At 40.6% G+C, this 23,824-nt stretch overlaps 1 protein-coding gene across 1 annotated transcript; it reads right to left on the minus strand.

The window, feature by feature from the left end:
• Window positions 1-1,609: 1,609 nt before the first annotated feature.
• Window positions 1,610-23,190, minus strand: trip13 (thyroid hormone receptor interactor 13). The gene is made up of 14 exons (XM_078415760.1): window positions 23,051-23,190; window positions 21,109-21,206; window positions 18,906-19,071; window positions 16,322-16,451; window positions 15,162-15,217; window positions 14,034-14,124; window positions 12,998-13,070; window positions 12,716-12,779; window positions 10,639-10,725; window positions 8,491-8,597; window positions 7,495-7,648; window positions 7,080-7,192; window positions 6,064-6,133; window positions 1,610-4,264 (listed from the first exon to the last, which is right to left on the minus strand). Exons 2-14 carry the CDS (start codon window positions 21,195-21,197, stop codon window positions 4,160-4,162), a joined length of 1,305 nt encoding a protein of 434 aa, XP_078271886.1. The 5' UTR covers window positions 21,198-21,206; window positions 23,051-23,190; the 3' UTR covers window positions 1,610-4,159.
• Window positions 23,191-23,824: the final 634 nt, after the last annotated feature.

Raw genomic sequence — 23,824 nt, forward strand, 5'->3', positions numbered from 1 at the left:
ACTTTGTATTCATCCCTCAACCAAAACTCAACCCTTTCATTTAACAAAAATCATCATCCTTCTTTTAAAAGGAAAGTTGCTTGTTTTTTGGTTATTAATATTTTTGATTAAATTAGATGTTTGAAAATGTCATCTTCAGACTGAAGAAGGGTCTCGATATGAAACGTCACCTATCCAGAGATGCTGCCTGTCCCGCAGTTACTCCAGCATTTTGTGTCTGTCCACAGTGAAGTACATCAGGTATTTCATCAGGCAACTATTGGGTTCCCCCAGGCTCAAATCTGAGACAGGCCAGGTTTAATCCAAATATTTCACTCACCATTTCTCTTCCACCATTCATTATCCAGCAGACAAGAGACCTCATTACAGGTAAGGAAGGTAACTGGGCAAAGTGAGATTTTGTACTATCAGCCCAAATGCATTTTGAAATGTGTTTGTATCATCTCAACACATTTCACTTCAACTTCTTTCAGCAAAAGCAAAGAATCTTCTTTGTAATCTTGGAATTTAGATATTGGACTGTAATTTAACAAATCACCAGATTTCACTTTTAAATTGTATCTACAATATGTGCAAAAGTCAAAGCTAGGCCATTGTTAGAGAATCAAGTTTATTTTCCACACAAAAAAAATACTACCTCTTGGTACGCTTTCCAATGAAGGAGTGAGACCTTGCATATGTCCCAAGTTGGAGCATGCCGTTTAGCAAATGTGGCAAGATAACATAAATAGAGTTGGGATTCTGATTAACTGGGCATTGAAAGAGTTGTGTAACAGGCATGAAGGGCTGAGAGCTTTAATTCTTTTAACGTTTCTTTAAATTTAACAGTAACCCAAACGAAGGGCCACACAGGATAGCAAAGTGGCCTAAATATACACCCACCAACAGAGAATTTGTGAACTTCACTGCAGACAGATCAGACTGGACAGGCAATTCTTACCGGAGTCAACAAACTGCGTTTTGGAACAGAATTGCCCTCAAAATGCAATCCAAAGATTGGTGTAATAAAAATGGAGAGAAACCTTTACCTGTGAATACTACAACCACTGCCAGACCAACCACCACCAGGTCTCCAGAACTATGTAATGTGACACAAGATATTACACAAGATATTCTGTCAATGAATCTGACTGCTGAAGAAATAATTACTGCATTCTACGTTAGTTTTGCTCTCTTATTTATCGAGGCATTCCTGAGTTTAGGATTACTGTACAAATTGTATATGCAATGGAGAAAGTTAAGGAAATTACAATGTTTGATAACTCCACCTGAAGTATTTTTAAAGGGAATTACTGATGAAAATACACCTCATGCAAAATTTTGAAAACTCGCTTATTGTACAAAGCATTTGGACTTTAAATTAGGCCTTTTAAAAAAAAGTAAAACAATGGGATTTAAAAATCTTACCCAAAGAAAGCCATATCGTGTAAAACAGCAATATGGTGAATTAGATAGCTGGTTTCCATTCACTTTCATTTAAGAAGATTCTTATTGAAATAGAGTACACGAATAAAAATGTAACTAAATAAATCTATGCTGCACTTGTTTTTTTATTGATATTTTCAATTTATCAAAAAAATGGAAAACAGTCAAATTCAAAACACGCAATTAGAAACATACTAGAAGCAATTATCTAAACCTGCTAACAATCTGAGAAAACGCACTGCTGGTTACCTTGATAACTAGTGTACTAATGGAGTAAAATAAGACAACAGATGGAAGTTAATTCCTGAAACATTGCACATGAAAAGATTACACATTAACTTGTTAAACAAGTATTGCAACCCATACTCCAACTTGTGAAAACTCAAATTTCCCAAACACAAAAAATCTTCAGTTCTGAAAGTCAAATCTAATTTACATTTACATTTTTTTGTGAATGCTTTTCTGGTCGCCTAACATAATACTGCATGGGAAAGACAGTTCATGTACTTTCACTTTATCATCTTGGATTACATTTTTAATCAGGGTACTACAATATGATCGGACAGTATAGCATGAATCAATAATTAAATTTGTACAAAATGCAAGTAGCAATTCATCATTTTTGGCAACGTTAAAGAGAAACCAACTGTGATGTACAGAAAGCTTTGGATTATCTAACTGCATAACCTCAAATTATTTATCTACTTTAATAATGCATCATTGAGTTATATTTTACAAAGTAACAATGTATAAGATAAAATACAGTGATCATCAGACAGAACACGTGTTTCGAACTAAGATATCCCTTCTTAAAAACAATGCCCCACTCAACCCAACCAAAAAAAAAGTAATTATAGGAAGAAATTTATGATTTTTTTTGTTTTTCTCAACAAATTATTACATGACAAATGTTTAGATATAGAGAGCAAGATAAAACACGCAGAAAATTGACCTTAACCTGGTTATAAAACTTTACACCATCCCTTTATATTTTCTTTTTTTTAAATAAAAACACTTTCCCAGCTCAAGCTCAAAACTGTGGGACAAGTTTTAGTCAGCAAAACATAAAATTCACCATTACAAGTATAAATGGATTTTATTGATTTGATTATTCCCCACCCATCTGTCAGTCCCTATTTTAGGTGTTATGGTTATGACATTAATACTCAAATATAAATGCAATAGAATCTGCCTCTTCACTCAATGTGCTTGAATTCTTCAAAAGGTTCTTCAAATTCGTTGAAATGTAGAAGACATCTCATGTCAGGAGATTGTCAGGACTCTTCCACTATTTATTAAAGAATGTTTATGCTCATGGTGACGGGGATGCCAATCTTTTGGAGGCCAAATGAAGAACAATCTCTTGGGAGATAAATCAACAGGGAATTCAAAATAAATTTGTTTTGCCTAGTGAAAAACTAAAGAGTAGAACATACAATGAGTAGCTGAGGTGGGTATATAGATGCATTTAACAGCACAGTAAAGAATAGATAGTCTGATAGATTTGGAGAATGGTTGAAGAAAAAACTTCCGCAGAACATAAATACCACCATAGATCAGCTCGTCTGAATAATTAGTTGCAATTCAACACATTCTATGGAAACCCATTATATTGTAGACATCTTAAAAATATACATCTATTTAAATGTCATATAACGTCTTAGTATTAATGACCTGGAGCAGCTGATGTACAATCAATTACAGAAGTATGACTGCGTTACAGTAATTTGAGCATAACTGTATGTCATGGCCCCATCACACAACCTATTACAGGTTGATACCTGTCTGTCTCATGCTTTAGACACAAAAAGCTTGAGTAAACTCAACGGGGCAGGCAGCATCTCTGGATAGAAGGAATGGGTGGCATTTCGGGTAGAGATCCTTCTTCAGTCTCAACCCGAAACGTCACCCATTCCTTCTCTCCAGAGATGCTGTCTGTCCCGCTGAGTTACTCCAGCTTTTTGTGTCCATCTTCAGTTTAAACCAGCATCTGCAGTTCCTTCCTACAGTCTCACGCTTAAAGTACGTATTTAATAAAAGGGCCGTTGTTTGTTAATTACATTAGTTATATTCTCAGTATTGAAAATTTTATTCACAGCAGAACCACATCAAAAGCAGGACAGAGTTGATATTGCTGAAAATACAGAATACTTCTCAATCCTTTGCCACATTTTATGCTGGGTTGAATATTTTTAACCAAAACAAAATCTACTTTTGAAGTGCTCTATTATTAATCGTGTCAATGAGGTCAATCCTTTAATTGTTATTTTTGATGTGGTAATTAAAATATGACATTGATAAAGAAATATATAAATGCATTGGGGAGAAAGTAATAGAATGAAATGCTTACTGGTGGCATATTGTGCAAGCTCATATATAACACAAGTATCACAATAAATTACTACAGTCAAACGGCCAGTAATTTCTATACAGTTTTGGCAAATGTGGCAGAAGTAACCAAATAATTTAAAAAGTGTATAGGAAGGAACTGCAGGTGCTTTCTGCCTGTCCCGCTGAGATACTCCAACATTTTGTGAATAATTAAAATACCCGAGCATTTGGCTGGGTAACTATAAAAGCAGTCTGAAAAATGTGGAAAGAAACAACATAGATATGAAACATCAAACAGCGCTGTTCTAATAATCAAAGTAAAATAGTGCTTATTGAAGGCAATTTTATAATTTTTTAAAGATAGTTATTATGCCGCACAAATATTTTTTAGCCAAAGGCAGCACTAATCCTTGCTGTTCGTACAATTTAGCTTCTTCATTTCTTCAAACTGTCTGTCTACCACCATGGATAGAGCTTCGAGGAACTTCTCTACTGTCACTGATGTTGACTGAAGAAAAAGTGCAAAATAAAATGAAAAGCAACTCAATGTAGCTCAAAACACCGCACATCAATATAACAAACAATTTCAAATCAAAAGTGTGAACTAATTTGCTATTTATCTTCATTTTGGCATAATACATCTTGGTTTGGCAGAAGGTCATAATGGCTGTATTGTGATATTTTAAAATAGTGTGTACAAAATGTTGACCATGGAACTTTGAAGTAAAAGTTGCCTTTATACCACTGGTTGAAATGTAAATCTGCAGCATCTCACTGTTTTTAACAGAACATTGCAGATATGCCATTGCACCCTGATTGCCAATTTTCAGGGAACCTGTGTGCAAATGGAGCACCCCTTTGAAGTAACTGTGGTTGATACGATAATAATTCCCTACAAAGGGAACAGAACATAAATCACCAAACTCAGGAGGGCACATCACAATTTTCAGTAACTTGAGGCCAAGTCACACAACGCAAAGAAAATGGGGTTCAATTCAAAATTGAGAAGACAGCTGAAAAATCTCAATCCACTTGTAATTATTTAAGAGCCATGAATCCTATTTTGGTCACTTAATTGAATTTAATGTCAAAGCAAAATTACCATGGTAATCTAATAGAATATCAGAGACACATCACATGGCAGGCATACAGCACACATACAGGCATACAGCACACAGGCACACATACAGCATATAATCCTCCAACACTCTCGCCACCTCCAACGGGATCCCATTGCTGGCAACATCTTCCCATCTCCAACCCTTTCTGCTTTCCGCAGAGATCGCTCCCTCCGCAACTCCCTGGTCCACTCGTCCCTTCCCACCCAAATGACCCCCTCCCCAGGTAATTCCCCAGCAACTGCAGGAGATGCAACACCTGTCCCTTTACCTCCCCCCTCGGCACCATCCAAGGACCCCAACAGTCTTTCCAGGTGAGGCAGAGGTTCACTTGCACCTTCTCCAACCTCATCTATTGTATCCGCTGTTCCAGGTGTCAACTTCTGTACATCGGCAAGAGCAGGCTAGGCGATCGTTTCGCTGAACAGCTCCGCTCAGTCCGCCTTAACCTACCTGATCTCCCGGTTGCTCAGCACTTCAACTCCCTCTCCCATTCCCAATCTGACCTTTCTGTCCTGGGCCTCCTCCATTGTCAGAGTGAGGCCTAGCACAAATTGGAGGAAAAGCACTTCATATTTCGCTTGGGTAGCTTACACCCCAGCGGTATGAACATTGACTTCTCTAACTTCAAATAGCACTTGCTTTCCCTCTCTTTCCATCCCCTCCCCATTCCCAGTTCTTCCACCAGTCTTACTGTCTCCGACTACATTCTATCTTTGTCCCGCCCACTCCCCTGACATCAGTCTGATGAAGGATCTCGCCCGAAACGTCGCCCATTCCTTCTCCCCAGAGATGCTGCCTGTCCCGCTGAGTTACTCCAGCATTCTTGTGTCTACCTTCGATTTAAACCAGCATCTGCAGTTCCTTCCTACACATAACAGGCATGATCTTCAGAGAAAGAAATACAATATAAAAAATTGCTGATCCATTGGAAAAATCTAAAACATTAATTATTCTTCTCACTTCATAGATGCTGCTTAATCTGATGATTATTGCTAGTATTTTTTTTAATTCCAAATTTCCTGAATTTATAGTATCTTGCTATTGTGAAGTCAGTAACCTAAAGAATACCTTCCCATGGCCAAAGAGCACAATGCATCCTTTGCATCAAATTGCACCAGCATTATACTTACACATACATGCATGCACCCACAAGCACACCCACATATTATGAAAAAAATTAACCTACCTGAATAAACAGTGCATGAGCTAGAAAGGGTAGCTTCCGCAAAACACGTCCGCTAAGTCCTTCACTTTTCCTGAATTTTACAAAAACAGGGAAAATAATCACGATGAAAATTCAGATCCAATGTAAGTGTCGTCCTTAGCTAAACATTGACAGCACATTAATCATAAAATCTAGAACCTAGTTGTACATTTCCAGTGAGATCTAGATCAAACATCTTTTTGTGGCTCATTTAACAATTGGTCTTCAAACTTATGGAAAGCTTGGTTTCAATGCTTAAGGGAGAAAACCAAAGGAAACAACTCTGATGTAAAGTTTCAATAGCAACACATAATGCCAATATGTCAAAGTAGTGTACTATAGAGAGATGCAAGGCAAATTCATTATCCTACACCACTTAGAATGGGGGAGCAAGTTGCAAATGGCAGTCATTTCTACATTTGGAGGAGAGAGAGAGAGAGAGAAAGGCCCAAGACAAGCACAGAGAAAGTCCAGCTAGGATAATCTTTTCTAGCCTCACATCACGTTTTACAAATGAATCGTTTCTCCTCTCATCCCAAAATGATGCTTCTGAAGACAAGGCAAGGGAGAAAATTATACCACTCATAATAATCATTTGATAGCTTTTAGAAGCTAAGCAAGATCAACCAATTAGTTTTGAATTATCCTGCAACTCCAATATATATTGAGAATAAAACTGAGACACAAAGAACTGTAGATGCTGGTTTTCAAAAAATACAAACTGCTGAAATAGCTCAGTGGGTCAGGCAGCAACTTCGGAGGACATAGACAATGTTACAGGTCAGGATGCTTCTTCAGACTCCTGACCTGAAACGTCACCTATTTATATCCTCTGGAGATGCTGCCTGACTTGCTGAGTCGCTCCAGCATGTCGCGTTTCCTTTTTTGAGAATAAAATTAATCAGAGATGCATGTAATCTTCACACAGGCGGTCTTCAATCATGAACACAGAAGCAGTGAATAAACCCAATTAGGAATCATCAGTACAATGAACTCACGCTGCTATATTCTTAAGTACCAAACTCAATCTTGACACATCATTTTCCAAGAAACTGATCATTTGCAATTCCCTTAGGGTCAGCAGTTGCTGTCTGGGGTAGATTATCTGGCGCTAAAAATAAAAACAGAATTAAAAACTACAAGTTTATAGTTTTATATTTTTATTTTTACTTTCTCTCTTCAAAAATTTAAAAATTGAAGCTATGTAAGAACTTTGTAACAAATGTGTTTTTTCTTATTTCGATTTGTACATATGCTTTTCAAAAATAAAAAAAAAATTAAAAAAAAACAACAAAAAAAAAACTACATCAGGCAGTTCATCTTTCTCTCACGGTATACCTTCCAAAAATAAACCCTTTACAATCCAAATATAATATGATATGCCAGGCTTTATATAAACCATCAGTACCATACCTTCATCAGCTCTTCGAGACAAGTGAGGTAGATTTTAAAGATGGCTGCTGGAGATGGAGGCCCAATGTACTGCTTGATATCTGCTCGATCCACAAAAGCCAAATCTATCTTTTCAGTGATGTTTGACGTTGTTAGAATGATCACATTAGGAAATCTGAGCAGGGGAATGCGTCGGAAGAATGTGAAATGTTTTTAAAAAGTGAACAAATTGAAGAACAAAAATTATTTTTACAGTTCAATGGCCCAAACAACTTAAATAGAAAAAAAACCTGTCTCGTACCAGGGTATCGGCCAAAGATTGCACAGTAGCACAATTTTAACAATATTTGCCTCCATGCCAAGTCATCAGGTGGAAGTTAAAATGCACATAGTGGGGCAGGCTTTACAACTAGTACTTACTTTTAAAAAATTGACTAAAAATATTGTTACACTTAGTTCCTATACAACTGACAAATTCACCATCTAATTCCTTTTTCCATAATTCCCACATCCATTTAGCCACTTAATTATAGGATACAAGAAGGTGAGAGAGGAAATATTTAAAGGAGAATATAGAAACACAGAAAATAGGTGCAGGAGTAGGCCATTCGGCCCTTTGAGCCTGCACCGCCATTCAATACGATCATGGCTGATCATCCAACTCAGTATCCTGTACCTGCCTTCTCTCCATACCCCCTGATCCCTTTAGCCACAAGGGCCACATCTAACTCCCTCTTAAATATAGCCAATGAACTGGGCTCAACTACCTTCTGTGGCAGAGAATTCCACAGATTCACCACTCTCTGTGTGAAAAAAACCTCTCTCATCTCGGTCCTAAAAGACTTCCCCCTTATCCTTAAACTGTGACCCCTTGTTCTGGACTTCCCCAACATCGGGAACAATCTTCCTGCATCTAGTCTTTAAAGCAAGCTACTAGAAAAAACGTTCTGCCCCGAAAAGGTTAATATCATATATATATGGCTTGTCACCCAGTTACAGTATAAGAGTTAAGTTTACCTTTTGATCTGGTCGATTTGTGTCAACACAGCATTAACCACTCGAATGGCATCAGATGGCTCCGTACCAGCTTTTGAAGAATTCCTGGCTGCAGTCAAACTTTCAACCTATAGCATGAGGGACACGAAATGAGTAGACAATCCTGGTGTGAATAGGCCGTTATCTCCTCTTCAAGCCAAACCAGTTAGTCTACCAAAAAGTTATTAATCAAATTCCTCCTTTGGTTAAAAGTAAAATATTTTGGGAACTTCAGCACAATTGTGTTTAGAGATTTTATTTTATTAAAATATCAATGGTTCAAACTCTATTATTGCAATATTAGTTTGTTTTGTGTGTGTACATATGCGTGTGTGCGTATATTATATATATGATCTAAAATATGTGTATTTGTATGTGTATACACTGAACTTTTTTTTCTCTCTTGATTATTTTATTGTTTACAGTGTACTATGTTTATATATTCTGTTGTGCTGCTGCAAGTAAGAATTTCATTGTTCTATCTGGACCATATGACAATAAAACACTCTTGACTTTCTCTCTCTTGACTCTTGGTAAAGGGATTCCAGTGATAATGATACTTCAATAAAGGGTCATAGAAGTGTAGCAATATCTATCTGTCTATCTATGTATATATATATATATATATACACATTACTAAAACTCTCTGTCTGTGTGTATGTGTGTTTGTGCACACCATAACTTTGGGGCTTCGCACAGCCAAAACGGTACACCGTAACGCCACAATTTTTGCACCACCTTACTCACCATTATCCTGGGCATATTATGTACAAGACGTACAGGTATGTAGGTTAATTGGCTGGGTAAAATGTTTAAAAAAAATTGTCCCTAGTGTTAATGTACGGGGATCGCTGGGCGGCACGGACTTGGTGGGCCGAAAAGGCCTGTTTCCGGCTGTATATATATGATATGATATATGATATGATATTCAAATTGAAGCTATACTTTTAAAGCTACAGACATTTTAAAGTTTAAAAATTCACTTTCTAACCCATTTCCTGAAACTCCTCAGCCTCCCTGACGTCACAATACTCCACGTTAGACTTCATTTGCTCCTCACTTGCCAAAACAAGATGGCCACCGCCCGCCCGCGCTCAGTAGTTCCCTCTCCCCTCCCCCTCTCCCGGCCCCGGCAGAGACTCGCTCGTCGGCAGTCAGCGTTGAACGCACGGGCACTGGTAAGTGCCTTTCGCAGCCAACGGCTCCACGGAGGGGAGTGGGCATGGCGGCCGACTGGGTGGGGAGTGGGGGTGGTGGGGTATAGTGGGGCTGAGGGGAGGAGGGGGAGAGGGGCATGGGGGGAACAGTGGGGGTGGGGGGGAATGGGGACAGTGGGGGTCAGGAGTGAGTGGGGGTGGGGGGGAGGGATGAGGTGAGGGTCAGGAGTGGGGGGGAATAGGGGTGGGGAGGGGGGAATGAGGGTGGAGGCAGGGCTGGGGGAGTGGGGGTAGGGGCAGAGGAGGGATGTGGGGGTGGGGTAGGGGGGATGGAGTGGGTCAGTAGGGGGAGCAGGGGGGGGGATAAGGGGGATTGAGTGGGGGGGGTTGAGGGTGCTACACCAATACAGGAGAGGCTTTGAGTCCAGGGCTCACTCAATGACGACACCCTCTCCCCTTCCCTGTTCCCCCTCTACGAGGAATAGGCCCAACGGTCCACTTGGTCTAGTCACCTTTAAAACTAAGCGAAAAGGAACAAAGTATCTACCAAATACAGACACAAGAGACTGCAGATGCTGGAATCTGGAGGAAAATAAAATAATCTGAAAAAGGTGTACTAAACCAATATCTTTTTACCCCAAAAATGCTGCCTGGCCTGCTGAGTTCTTCCTGCAATAGCTTTTCACTGTACCCCAGTACACGTGACAATAAACTAAAATAAACACATTGCTTTTTGATCAACACATCACCAAAGCAACTTGCAGAATTTTATGCAAGATAAACAGAACTTTCACAGCCCTTTTAGATCCCCTCAGATTCTCAAGATTTGGGAATTTCATTTTGAAACCCATGATCTAGAATAGCTGATACCCCAGATATATTAAAAGGATTTTACCTTAAGATTGTTCCCAGTATGGAAAATATCTACCCAAGCTAATACAAAATTCTCAGTAGTGTCATTGCATCATCTTACCTCATCAATCAGAACAAATACAAGGGATTCTGTATCCATTATTAAGTCCCGAATTGTTTGAAACATCTTTGTAACAAGTTTTCCACTCTGTTTAAAAAAGATAATTTCTTTAAAAATCAGTTAATATTGCCACACCTCACTGTTGCCATTGGCTGCACATACAGTGGGTGAGACGTACAGGAAATCAGCAGATTTGTTTTCACAAACTAGAAGCATTATGTTATTTAATGGCATGCTTAATTATTTACATGTTTATGATGATTGTCTTGTCCTCTAACGACAACACTTGAGCTGCCAGTTACTAATATGTTCCTTATTGAGTTGAAAGATGCAATATTTTTAATGGTGGGAGCAAATCAGCAACAGTTCTGGTGGTGTAATTAGTCATAGTGCAACTCCTCCCTCCCAAGAGTAGATTCTGAGTTTTTCCCCCAATGATGGAATTTCAGGAATTGGAATTTCCTGGAATTACAACAATTTGCTCAAGGAGAGATTGCTGAGATCATCAAAGTCCTCTCAACCATGGAATAAAGGACCATGCTAGGCATCGCCTGGGTCCAGATGGCAAAGGCCAAAGCTTCCACAGCAGTACTCTTCTGTTCAGTGGCTTTCATCTTTGCTGCAATGGAATTTGAGATGCAAGCCAGATTGTATAATGTGGTTGGGACTGCCTTCTCCGAGACCGAACTGGCCACTATTTCCATACTGGAAAGGATAGGCTCTGGGCTCCATGTAAATCCGAGTACAAGAATGGGGATGTACTCCCACTCATGCTTCTCAAAATGAACAGCCTTTCAGGTAGGCTTGCCAATGTCCCAAATGTCTCAAGGTTCACGCTAATCACCCTCCATTCTTTCTCAAGTCCTTTAAGAAGGACTTAACCTTGTCATGGCTGCAGTTCACTTCAATAGCAAACCCTGACTATAAACTACACTCTACTGATCACAGAATGCAATGATCTAAGCTAGTGGATGGCAGCATTAAAGAGGGGTGATGGAATGTCACCTTACTAATTTTCTGACAACCCATACATATGCATCTGTTGATTCCTTTTAATAGCTTAAAGTGCAGGATAGTGCTGGAGCAAATGAATGTTACATGCGATTGTTGATTGATAGAGAATACTGTTGGATGACACCATATGCATGCAGCAAGTTGAGAACTTAGTTACCAGTCGATGAAGTTTTTATTTCATGTGCTCACTGTCCCTGGTCATTCATACGAGGTCATTAAACCTCATCCAGCAATAGGACCAGGTTATATGTAGAGAACATCGCCCATTAAAGAGCTGCAGGCACAATTTCAAATCGCCTAGGTACTTTTAATGGGTATATGGGGTTCCTGAAATTACTTTCTATTGTGTGTGCTATTGCAAAAAGCAATATGTTGTATTGCTTAAGCTCTGTGTGAACCTTACGCATACATGTCTGCTGTGAATACCAGGATAAACTGATAATAAGTCCTTGTACCATGCCGATTTGGAACATGATTTCTAATGTAAATGGATTACTAAAAAAATATGTGTTTTCTAATTTAAAAATGGCATATGCTATGTTAAAGATGTTATGTTCAAGTCCATTTCGAGGCTCAAGGAACAGCAGAGGCTGGAATCTTGATTCCATTTGAATCAGCATTCTAGCATTTGCAATCTTTTGATTTCATTTGATAACCTCAGTAAACACTGGCAATTTAACCTCTACCAATCCAAAGTTGGCTGACTTGCAATGTATTTACCCATTTCTACAGATGGTTGTTTAATAATGTCATACTTTATAGACAATAATGCTGAGCTGTTGTGCGACGTAATTTAGTGTTGACTCATCCAGGCCATATTAAAGAGAAATTAGACATTCATGCCAATTTAGATTTGATAATATAACCTGCACGTTTAAGAGGTTTAATCAGTAATTATGTTAAATTATTTGCTTTTGTGATCAAAGTTAACAAACAGTAATTAACAATAACAATTCAGTTTTAACACAATTTTCTGGGATTGAAAGAGAAAGGCATTAAACAGTGCATTTTATTTCTCACAAGAAAATAATCCAAAAGGTGTGAAAAAATATGGGCATTTTACCTCAGAAAACCATTTGGAGAAGAGGCTATGGCTGTTGATTTCTATTAGCTGTCCATACCGGTACCTGAAAGAAGCCATTTAACATATTAGTTTTATTGACCTTTTAATTTCTTTCACCATCTGATGAACATGAAAAGTTTCTATATGTGTTTAATAAAATACCAGTCCTGCACTTCACTTCCAGCAGGATTTTGTTAAATACAAATGAATAAATGTAGAACAAAATGAAATTCATCAAAAATAACCTAGTTCAATCTAAAATCAAATTTGTGGATGCCTCACCGGTGAGAAAATCGAATAGTGAGTTTCTGAGCCAGTGCTTTACATAAAGATGTTTTCCCGGTTCCTGGTGGACCTATTTTAAATATAGAAAACAAGGTTGTCTCAACATTTATCTTGCTATGATTATTGTTTTATGATCTGGAATGCACCAGCCAGAGATAGTATCAGCAGATTAAATAGCAGCTTTCAAATGGGATTTTTTTTTCACTGTAACGCAGTACACGCGACAATAATAAACATGAACCTAATGCAGGAACATTTAAAAGACATTTGGACAGGTACATGGATAGGAAAGGTTTACAGGGTTACAGACTGAAGAAGGGTCTCGACCCAAAATGTCACCCATTCCTTCTCTCCAGAGATGCTGGCTGCCCTGCTGAGTTACTCCAGCATTTTATGTCTATCTAAGGTTGACAGGGATACGGGTCAAATGCAGGCAAATAGAACTAAAGTAGATAGGCTTCTCGTCGGCATGGACGAGTTGGGCCAAAGGGCCTGTTTCCGTGCTGTAGGACTCTGAATGTACCCAACATTCTTTTATCCACTCCAATTATTTCCCCTCCTAGCACACTTCTGATGATTTTCAGTATAGAGTGGAGGTCTCCAGATATCTACCCTTGCATATTTTTCCAATAGGAATTATTGAAATATGTCAGGAGTAGGAACCTTTTTATCCTTTCCTAACCGGAGGATAGAAATAATTATTTTTTTCCATTCTGTCTTGAGCCCATTCTGTTACCCAATTCTATCCCTTGGTTCTTCAATTGATAGAATGCATCCAAAAACTGGATGTGTATCAAATTAAATTTGTAGTGTGCATTACTACTTTTAAGCACAGCCAAGACCTGTATTTTGAAAATTGCAGACTTGGGTATGCTACACTTCCCAATTGAGCTTTAAAATCTAGAAGTAATCACTATCTGTAACAACAAATACCCAGATACACTGATGACACTAATATTCGGAGAGACAAGTCATTAACAAAGGTAAGAACACAAAATATACTAGTAATAACATCAAATGAGCCGAGACTAACCATGGAGCAGCACCACTCGATTCCAAGTGATCAGATTACTATCAACATTTCTGTCAGAAAACAGCAAGGTGGTAGAGACGTAGTCAAGTAACTGCAAGAAATTATTTATTGTAGGTTAGCACTCGCAGGAATATCAAGACAAACTGTATTCCAGAAATATCAAAGCAAAGAAATTCAATTGGATTTTTAAAACATATAGATGATTGCCAAAAATAACTGTTCTGTTGCATTTAGTTGCACATCCACAGTAGCATTTTCATTGTATATTATTTATGCAGGATCTTCTTGCTCATACACATAGAAAATTCTGCTCTGCCCCACCACCCCAACAATATCTCATCCTTTCACTATCACATATAATTCTTATTTTAAAGTAGCTTCTGGACTTTCTTCCCATGGTGTCTTAAGTGTAAAACTATTGTCCTTGCATCAGTCTCTATAGAGTCATACATAGAGTCATACAGCATGGAAACAGGTCCTTTGGCCCAACTTTCCCACACTGACCAACATGTCCCATCTACTAGTCTCACCTGGCTACATTTGGCCCATAATCCCTCTAAACACGTCCTATCCATGTACCTGTCTAAATGTTTCTTAAACATTGCGATAGTACCTGCCTCAACTACCTCCTCCAGCAGTTCATTCCATACACCCACCACCCTTTGTGTGAAAGAGTTCCCGCTCAGGTTGCTATTAAATCTTTCCCCCGTCACCTTAAACCTATGTCCTTTGGTTCTCGATGCTCCTCCTCTGGGCAAGAGACTCTGTGTGTCTATCTGATCTATTCCACTTAACTGTACATATTTGGTCATTTTTGAGTTAAAAGAACTAGATTCGACCGGTGACCAATACCCTGATCCACATTTGAGAGTTAATGACTGAGAATTATTTTGCAGGTGAACATTCGGCAATAACGCTCGAGAATCAAGGGTGATCTAAAATAAAAAGTATTTCAGGAAATTACTTTTCTAGGGCAACTTCAAAAAACTATGAAAAATATGAGCTACATACTCCTCAATAAACATGTACTGCAAACCTAAACCAAAGAGAAATGAAATAAACCTTATAAACCTTTTCAGCAGTTTTTTTCAAAGTGTATGTAGTGTTGCTATTTTTTAAACCACTTACCTGTGACTTAACTTCACTATCATATACCAAGCTCTCCCAGAGTCCATGAAATTCACCTATGAAGACGGGATTAAAGAGTATACTTAGTAACATCGGGTGATAACGTTAGCTCACGATTTAAAAACATTAAATAGTTAATCTACAAGAACTCCTAATTGAATGGATTTTTTTTGTCTAGATACAACCCGGAAACAGGCCCTTCGGCCCACCAAGTCCACGTCGATCAGTGATCACCCTGAACACTAGCACTATCCTGCACACTACAGCCAATTTACAATTTTTACCATAGCCAATTAACCAACAAATGTGTACATTTTTGGAGTGTGGGAGTGTGTTTGGAGTTTTGGAGTCTGGGTATTCTCCGGAGCAACCGGAGAATACCCAGCGAGAACGTACAAATTTCATACAGACAGCATCTGTAGTCAGGATCAACCCGGATCTCCGGCGCTGTAAGACAGCAAACGCACCGCTGCGCCATAGTGCCGTCTCATACTCGACAAACACAATTTTAAGGACAAGTTGCCACCCGGCCAGCACGCATGCTTTGATTTTTATAACTAGCAAGATAAATTAATATTGATCAAGCATGTTATTCTTAGCAGACCTGTATAGGATAAAAAAATAACTGAGCATAATACTGTGCTATAAAATTCAAAAATAGTTTAAAAACACTGCATTGTACCTTATCTAACTACAAATTAATATTACTGATCTTATTCTTTTACTTAGATTGTCCATATTCAAAGCCTCCCTGCATCCTCACCGTAGCCAAATTAAAACTAGTATAGTCATAGCCCATGCTGAACTAGCTTAGTTTCATCAAAATACTTGGATATATTCCACCTGAATCCCTCACCCAAATCATTGAAATAAATTGTTAGTTTCAGAACCTTTATTGTTTCTGTTAATCAATCACCAATTCACTCCAGGTTACTCCGAATAATAAATCTTCTTTAAACATATTGTATATACGTTGCCGTTATTTTTATTTCAGGTGCCCAGCGCTAGTTCTAAACTCGAAGTGCCACTTTAACATTTACTGTAGATTGTTCAATATCTGACATTAACAAAAACTTGCCATTAGTTATAGGTCACTGCACTAACATTTAATAACAATCTCCCAAATTATGAAAGTGTTATTTGTGCCTTGTGGTACATACCAGCAGGTAATAGCCAGTTGTTTGATGCTGCCATATTCTCCTCTTCCCCATCCAGAATCTCTGAAGATGGACCTTCCTCATTCAGTCGAAAGATGTATATTGAAAGATTGGATTCTGTCAGGTCAATAGGCTGCAAGAAACATGTAAAGAGCTAATATAGTAAAATATTGGATAATTCTGAGAAAATTAACATTGTATGGCTTGCCCATTTCAGAAATAGATTATTTGATTGTGGTACAAGACCATAAGGCATAGGAGCATTCAGCGATTGTGCTAACTCCGCCATTCAATCATGGCAGATATATTTTTCCCTCTCAACCCCATTCACCTGCCTTCTCCCTGGAACCTTTGATAACCCTTACTAATCCAGAACCTATCGATCCCAGTTTTAAAAATAGCGAAAAATCTTGGTCTCCACAGCCATCTGTGGCAATGAACTCCGCATATTCACCACCCTCTGGCTAAAGAAATTCCTCCTTATCTCCATTCTAAAAAGTACGTCCTTCTGCGGCTGTGCCTTCTGGTTCTAGACTCTCCCATCACCAAGACTTTAATCTGAGATGGAGCAAGCAAAGTTATGGTGGAGGTTTAATCCTGCCCCCACCTATCTCATCACATCATGATGGAACTTTATCAGCAATAAGTACAACGTAATGCTTTGCACAAAGCACTTGTGGACATCCTTTTTCCCCTTGTATTTCCTAGTATACGTATGCGCAGACCTCAGTTCCATCTGGATAAAGTACACGTGCAGAGTGTAAGAAAGGTCACTTTTAAACAAACAGGGGGATGGGAACCAATGCAAGGAGAGAGAGGGACATAAACAATAGACAATAGGTGCAGGAGGAGGCCATTCGGCCCTTCGAGCCAGCACCGCCATTCAATGTGATCATGGCTGATCATTCTCAATCAGTACCTCGTTCCTGCCTTCTCCCCATACCCCCTGACTCCGCTATCATTAAGAGCTCTATCTAGCTCTCTCTTGAATGCATTCAGAGAATTGGCCTCCACTGCCTTCTGAGGCAGTGAATTCCACAGATTCACAACTCTGACTGAATAAGTTTTTCCTCATCTCAGTTCTAAATGGCCTACCCCTTATTCTTAAACCGTGGCCCCTTGTTCTGGACTCCCCCAACATTGGGAACACGTTTCCTGCCTCTAACGTGTCCAACCCCTTAATAATTTTATACCTTTCGATAAGATCTCCTCTTATCCATAAAAGGAGGACAGAAGCAAAATGTAGGAGGGCGATAAGAAAAACAAACCTGAAAGCTTTGTGCCTTAATGCGAGGGGCATTCATAATAAGGTGGATGAATTGAATGTGCAGATAGTAGTTAAGGAATATGATATAGTTGGAATTACGGAGACATGGCTCCAGGGTGACCAAGGCTGGGAGCTAAAAATGCAGGGGTATTTGATATTCAGGAAGGATAAACAGAAAGGAAGAGGAAGTGGGGTGGCATTGCTGGTTAAAGAGGCGATGGGGATGTTATGAGGCTGCGGGGTGGCTTGGATAGGTTGGGTGAGTGGGGAGATGCAATATAATGTGGTTAAATCTGAGGTTATCCACTTTGGTGGCAAGAACAGGAAGACAGATTATTATCTGAATGGTGTCAGATTAGGAAAAGGGGATGTGCAACGAGACCTGGGTGTGCTTGTACATCAGTCACTGAAAGCAAGCATGCAGGTACAGCAGGCAGTGAAGAAAGCTAAAGGCATGTTGGCCCTCATTGCGAAAGGATGAGTTTAGGAGCAAGAAGGTCCTACTGCAGTTGTACAGGGCCCTGGTGAGACCGCACATGGAGTATTGTGGTCTCCTAATTTGAGGAAGGACATTATTGCTATTGAGGGAGTGCAGCGTAGGTTCACCAGGTTAATTCCAGGGATGCAGGGACTGACATATGATGAAAGAATGGGTCGACTGGGCTTGTATTCACTGGAATTTAGAAGGATGAGAGGAAATCTTATAGCAACATAAAGAATTCTTAGAGGTTAGTTGCAGGAAAAATGTTCCCAATGTTGGGGGAGTTCAGGCCAGGAGTCGCAGTTTAAAAATAAGGGATAGGCCATTTAGGACTGAGATGAGGAAAAACTTATTCACCCAGAGAGTTGTGAATCTGTGGAATTCTCTGCCACAGAAGGCAGTAGAGGCCAATTCACTGGATATTTTCAAGAGAGAGTTAGATTTAGCTCTTAGGGCTAAAAGAATCAAGGGATATGCGGTAAAAGCCGGAACGGGGAACTGATTTTAGATGATCAGCCATGATCTATCAGTGGAATTTATTGCCACAGACAGCTGTGGTGGACAAATCATTGGGTATTTTTAAAACTCAGATTGACAGATTCTTGATTTGTAAGAGTGACAAAGGTTTAGAGGCAAAGGCAGGAGAATGAGGTTGAGTGGGGAAGATAGATCAGTCATGACTGAATGGCAAAGGAGACATGGTGGGCAGAATGGTCCAATTCTGCTCCAATGACTTCTGAATAATAAGTGACGCATCCTATTTTGCATGAAAATGAACAAAAACAATTTTATTCTATTTTACAAACAAAATTATTACTAGTATTTAGCTTTGCCCTTACCTGTCTTTCTTTCATTGTAAGATCTGTATCCACAATGCATACAGAATTTACATTCCTTGCCAGAAATTCATCATCGAATTGCACCCACGTATAATCTCCAAATACTACTCGGTGCCTACTTAGCAACTGCAGTACACTCAAGCGCACATCTTCTTGCTTCACAGTACTATAAAACAGAAGTAAACATTGCAAAAATATTCAACTGCTTCTTGCAAGTGAATTTATATTTTTAGTTTTTGTTTGTTGACATAATACAATGAACTGGGCAATTGCGCTTGTACCTTAATGGACTGGGATTTATTTTTAAATCTGCAACTTGACATTTGGTTATTATTTAAATTTACAGTATTTTTACTTAAAACATATACAGCACAGTATAGCACAAGAACTGGCCCACAATGTCTGTTCGGAACATAACAAGACAATCTCTTGTCTACCTGCACATAATCCATAAACCTCCATTCCCTGTTTTTCTCTATGCCTATCCAAAAGCCTCATAAATACCAGTATTGTATCTGCCTCAACCACCAACCACCCTTTGTATTAAAAAAAGTTGCCCCACATATCTCCTTTAAACTTTGCCCCCTTCACCTGAAATCTATACTCTTTATGATTTGATTTTTCCACCCTGGGAAAAGGTATTGACCTTCTACCCTATCCATGCCTCTCATTGATCATTTTAAAGTAACAAGTTGCAGAAATGCAAGAACGGAATTAAAAGCAAAATTTGAGTTAACAAAAGCTGGAACTGATGGATTTTAGCACTATGACTGGCTCATGTTAGTGATTTACAATTTCTGGATTTAAATTATTTCCTCATTAGTCGGGCGATTGTTTATTGTGGTAAATTGGGTACTATTTCAGATGAGTTGCTTAATCTTGATGGCACATACGTCCAGGCAGGTGCAGAGTATTCCATCCTGCTTCTGAAGTGCTTTTTAAATGATGAAAAGACTTAAGCGTGAAAGGAAGTGATTCACTGAATGGTGATGCCACTGAACTTCAGGATAGAAACATAGAAAAAGCCATTCAATATGATCATGGCTGATCATCCAAAATCAGTACCCCATTCTGGCTTTTTCCCCCATATCCCTTGTTTCCATTAGCCCCAAGAGCTAAACCTAACTCTCTCTTGAAAACATCCAGTGAATTGGCCTCCATATCCCCCCATTCCCTGTTTTTCTATATGCTTGTGCAAATGCCACTATTGTATCTGCCTCAACCACCAACCCCAGCAGCGCATTCTAGGCCTTCTACGGCAGTGAATTCCACAGATTCTCAACTCCCTGGGTGATAAAAGTTTCTAGGTGTAAATGGCCTACCCCTTTGTCTTAAACTGTGACCCCTGGTTCTGGACTCCCCCAACACCAGGAACATTTTTCCTGCCTCTACCCTGTCCAAACCTCTAAGAATTTTATATGTTTTTATAAGCTCCCCTCTCATCGTTCTAAATTCCAGCGAATACAAAACCATTCTTGGTGGATAGTTGATTAGACTTTCTCTTGGTGGAAGTAGTCACTACCTGGCCATTTTTGTGGCACAAGAAGACGGATACAAAATGCTGGAGTAACTCAGCAGGATAGGCAGCATCTCTGGATGGAAGGAATGGGTGGTGTTTCAGGTCGAGACCCTTCTTCAGACCACACAACTATCATGTGCCACAAGTATTATTTACCAGTCCGCATTTAAATTTGGTCGAGGGCTTGCTGCACGCAGCATGGGCAGTCATATTTGCCGAGAAATTTACAAATAGAATGGAACATTCTGCAATAATCAGCAAACATCTAAATTCTGACCTTATGATGGTGTCAGGAAGGTCATTTAGATTTTTAGATTTTGATTTAGAACTACAGCGCGGAAACAGGCCCTTTGGCCCACCCAGCAATCCCCGCACACTAACACTATCCTACACACACTAGGGATAATTTTTTTACATTTGCCCAGCCAAGTAACCTACATACCTGTACTTCTTTGGAGTGTGGGAGGAAACCGAAGATCTCGGAGAAAACCCACGCAGGTCACAGGGAGAACGTACAAAATCCATACAGTCGGCGCCCGTAGTCAGGATCGAACCCAAGTCTCAGGCGCTGCATTCGCTGCAAGACAGCAACTCTACCGCTGCGCCACCGTGCCGCCCGTATGATGAAGAGCCAAATGGCTCACACAAAACCACTAGTCTACTTGGCAAAATAAAATGATTTACCTGTTCTGTTTAACACAGACTTCCACGTGCATTTGCATTGATTCAAAGGATGGTAAAGCTTGCTTTAATTCACCAGCCACTGCATCCATTTGTGGTTACTGAAATATAGATATTTTTTCATTAAAACAATCAATTGACAAAAGCAAGCAATTATTTGAAGCAATTTAGCACAAGTAATTTTTAAAAAAGACACTGGAGTAACTCAGCAGTCAGACAGCAAATCTGGAGACCATAGGCGACGTTTCAGGCCGAGACCCTTCCAAGTGACTTGACAACACCTCTTTGCTCATCGCAATGTTGATTAGACAGTTACATGGATAGCACAGGTGTAGAGGGATATGGGCCAAACGCAGGCTAATGTAGATGAGACGTGTTGGTCGGTGTGGGCAAGTTGTGCCGAAGGACCCGTTTCCACACTGCAAGACACTGCGACACTCTAAATAAAAAATATTCCACTTAGCAAAAATCCAAAATACTTCAAATAAAATGATTCATATTCAGGATCTGTTTGTCACAGTCTCGCTTGTTGGCTGAGAACACAGCACTCACTCCATCCGTATCCCATCAGGCTGCCGGCCTAAAGTTTGCCTCAGGTCTCACAGCTCCCCGATTCGAGGTTACTTGCAGAAGGAAGGATCACCACTCACTGTACAATTAATGCTTTGTCAATGCCGAGGTACAAACTATTCTGAAGATAGACACAAAATGTTGGAGTAACTCAGCAGGACAGGCAGCATCTCTGGAGAAGGTGTAGGAAAGAACTGCAGATGCTGGTTTAAATCAAAGGTAGATACAAAATGCTGGAGTAACTCAGCTGGACAGGCAGCATCTCTGGAGAGAAGGAATGGGTGACGTTTCGGGTCGAGACCCTACTTCAGACTGAGAGTCAGGGGAGAGGGAGACCAGAGATATGCAAGACTGCAGTGAAAAACAAATCAAAGCACACAATGATTAAGGAAATATAGAATGGTTCATTGTTGGCTGATGGGATGGCGACAGAGGAGCTGGAGGAATCATAGGGGGGGGGAGCAGCGAGAGAGGGTGTTTCAGAACTCTCGTCAGAGAACATCTTCAAAGTAGACATACCTTGAGGAGATTTCAGTGTGCAGCCGAAATGTGTAGGAAGGAACAGCAGATGCTGATTTACACCGAAGATAAGACCCAAAATGCTGCAGTAACTCAACGGCACAGGCTGCATCTCTGGAAAGAAGGAATGGGTGACGTTTCAGGTCGAGACCCTTCTTCGAACTAAGGGTCAGGGGAGAGGGAAACTAGAGATGTGTGGAAAGGTAAGGTGTGCAAACGACAGATCGAAGCAGACGCAGATCAAGGAAATGGGGAGAAGACAGGAGAATGGGGTTGAGAGGGAGAGATAGATCAGCCATGATTGAGTGGCACAGTAGACTTAGAAACATAGAAAATAGGTGCAGGAGGAGGCCATTTGGCCCTTCGAGCCAGCACCGCCATTCATTGTGATCACATGGCTGATCATTCACAATCAGTAACCTGTGCCTGCCTTCTCCCCATATCCCTTGATTCCACCAGCCCCTAGAGCTCTATCTAACTCTCTTTTGAATGCATCCAGTGAATTGGCTTCCACTGCCCTCTGTGGCAGAGAATTCCACAAATTCACAACTCTGTGAGTGAAAACGTTTCTTCTCACCTCAGTTTTAAATGGCCTCCCCTTTATTCTTAGACTGTGGCCCCTGGTCCTGGACTTCCCCCAAACATTGGGAACATTTTTCCTGCCTCTAGCTTGTCCAGTCCTGCTTGACGGGCCGAATGTCCTGATTATTTTCCTTTCACTTATGAAATGTTGGCTGAGGAGAAGTTGGCAACGAGGAGTTGGGCTGGGGAGCAGGAGTAATCACAGAGAGAGAGGCAGCAGCGAAACAGTGTGTTGCAGAACTCTCGTCGGAGAACTTCTTCGAAGGAGGCATACCTGAAGGAGATTTCGCAGTGGAGCAGACGATTGGGAGACCGGTCTTCACTTCAAACTGCTGCTGCTGCTGCTTCCACCACCGCCGCAACAAGTCAAATCCGCCGCCACCGGCTCAGGCCGCTCTGCGCGTCACGTGGGCGGGGCAGGGGCGGGGCCGATGCACAGACTCCACGCTCTATTGGTCAGTGGGGTTGTCGGTCCTGTTGATTCATTGGTGAAAACAGGGGTCACTCATTGTAGCCCCGCCTTCCCCGCCATTCTCGGGCCGCTCAGCGCGTCACGTGGGCGGGGCTGGGGAAGGGGCGGGGCCGATGCACAGACTCCACTCTCTATTGGCCAGTGAGGTTGTCGGTCCTGTTGATTCATTGGTCAGAACTGGCGTCACTCATCGTTGTCCCGCCTTCCCCGCCATTCTCGGGCCGCTCAGCGCGTCACGTGGGCGGAGCAAGGGCAAGGGAGGCGTGACGCACAGACCCGATTCATTATTGGTCAGTGGGGATGTCAGTCCTATTAGTTCATTGGTCAGAACAGGCGTCACTCATTATAGTCCCGCCTTCCCCGCCATTCTCGGGCCGCTCAGCGCGTCACGTGGGCGGAGCAAGGGCTAGGGAGGCGTGACGCACTATTGGTTCGTGGGTATGTCCATCGTACGATTATGTCGGCGTACAGGTCGGAATCGACGTCAATCATCGGGGACCCGCTTTCTCCAGCACGCTGCTGTGCTGGGATTGGCCAATGCCTGGCTGACCCGCGTCCTGATTGGCCCCCCGCCTG

Source organism: Rhinoraja longicauda, chromosome 2 (assembly GCF_053455715.1).
Source record: "Rhinoraja longicauda isolate Sanriku21f chromosome 2, sRhiLon1.1, whole genome shotgun sequence".
In the NCBI taxonomy this organism is placed as follows: domain Eukaryota; kingdom Metazoa; phylum Chordata; class Chondrichthyes; order Rajiformes; family Arhynchobatidae; genus Rhinoraja; species Rhinoraja longicauda.

Coding starts and splice junctions, on each gene's coding strand:
- trip13 (XM_078415760.1), bottom strand. CDS start 21,197: ATGGATGCAGTGGCTGGTGAATTAAAGCAAGCTTTACCATCCTTTGAA. Junction 19,072..21,108: donor GTCTGTGTTAAACAGAACAG/GTAAATCATTTT, acceptor TCTGTTTTATAG/TACTGTGAAGCAAGAAGATG. Junction 12,780..12,997: donor ACTATTCGATTTTCTCACCG/GTGAGGCATCCA, acceptor GGCTTCTTTCAG/GTACCGGTATGGACAGCTAA.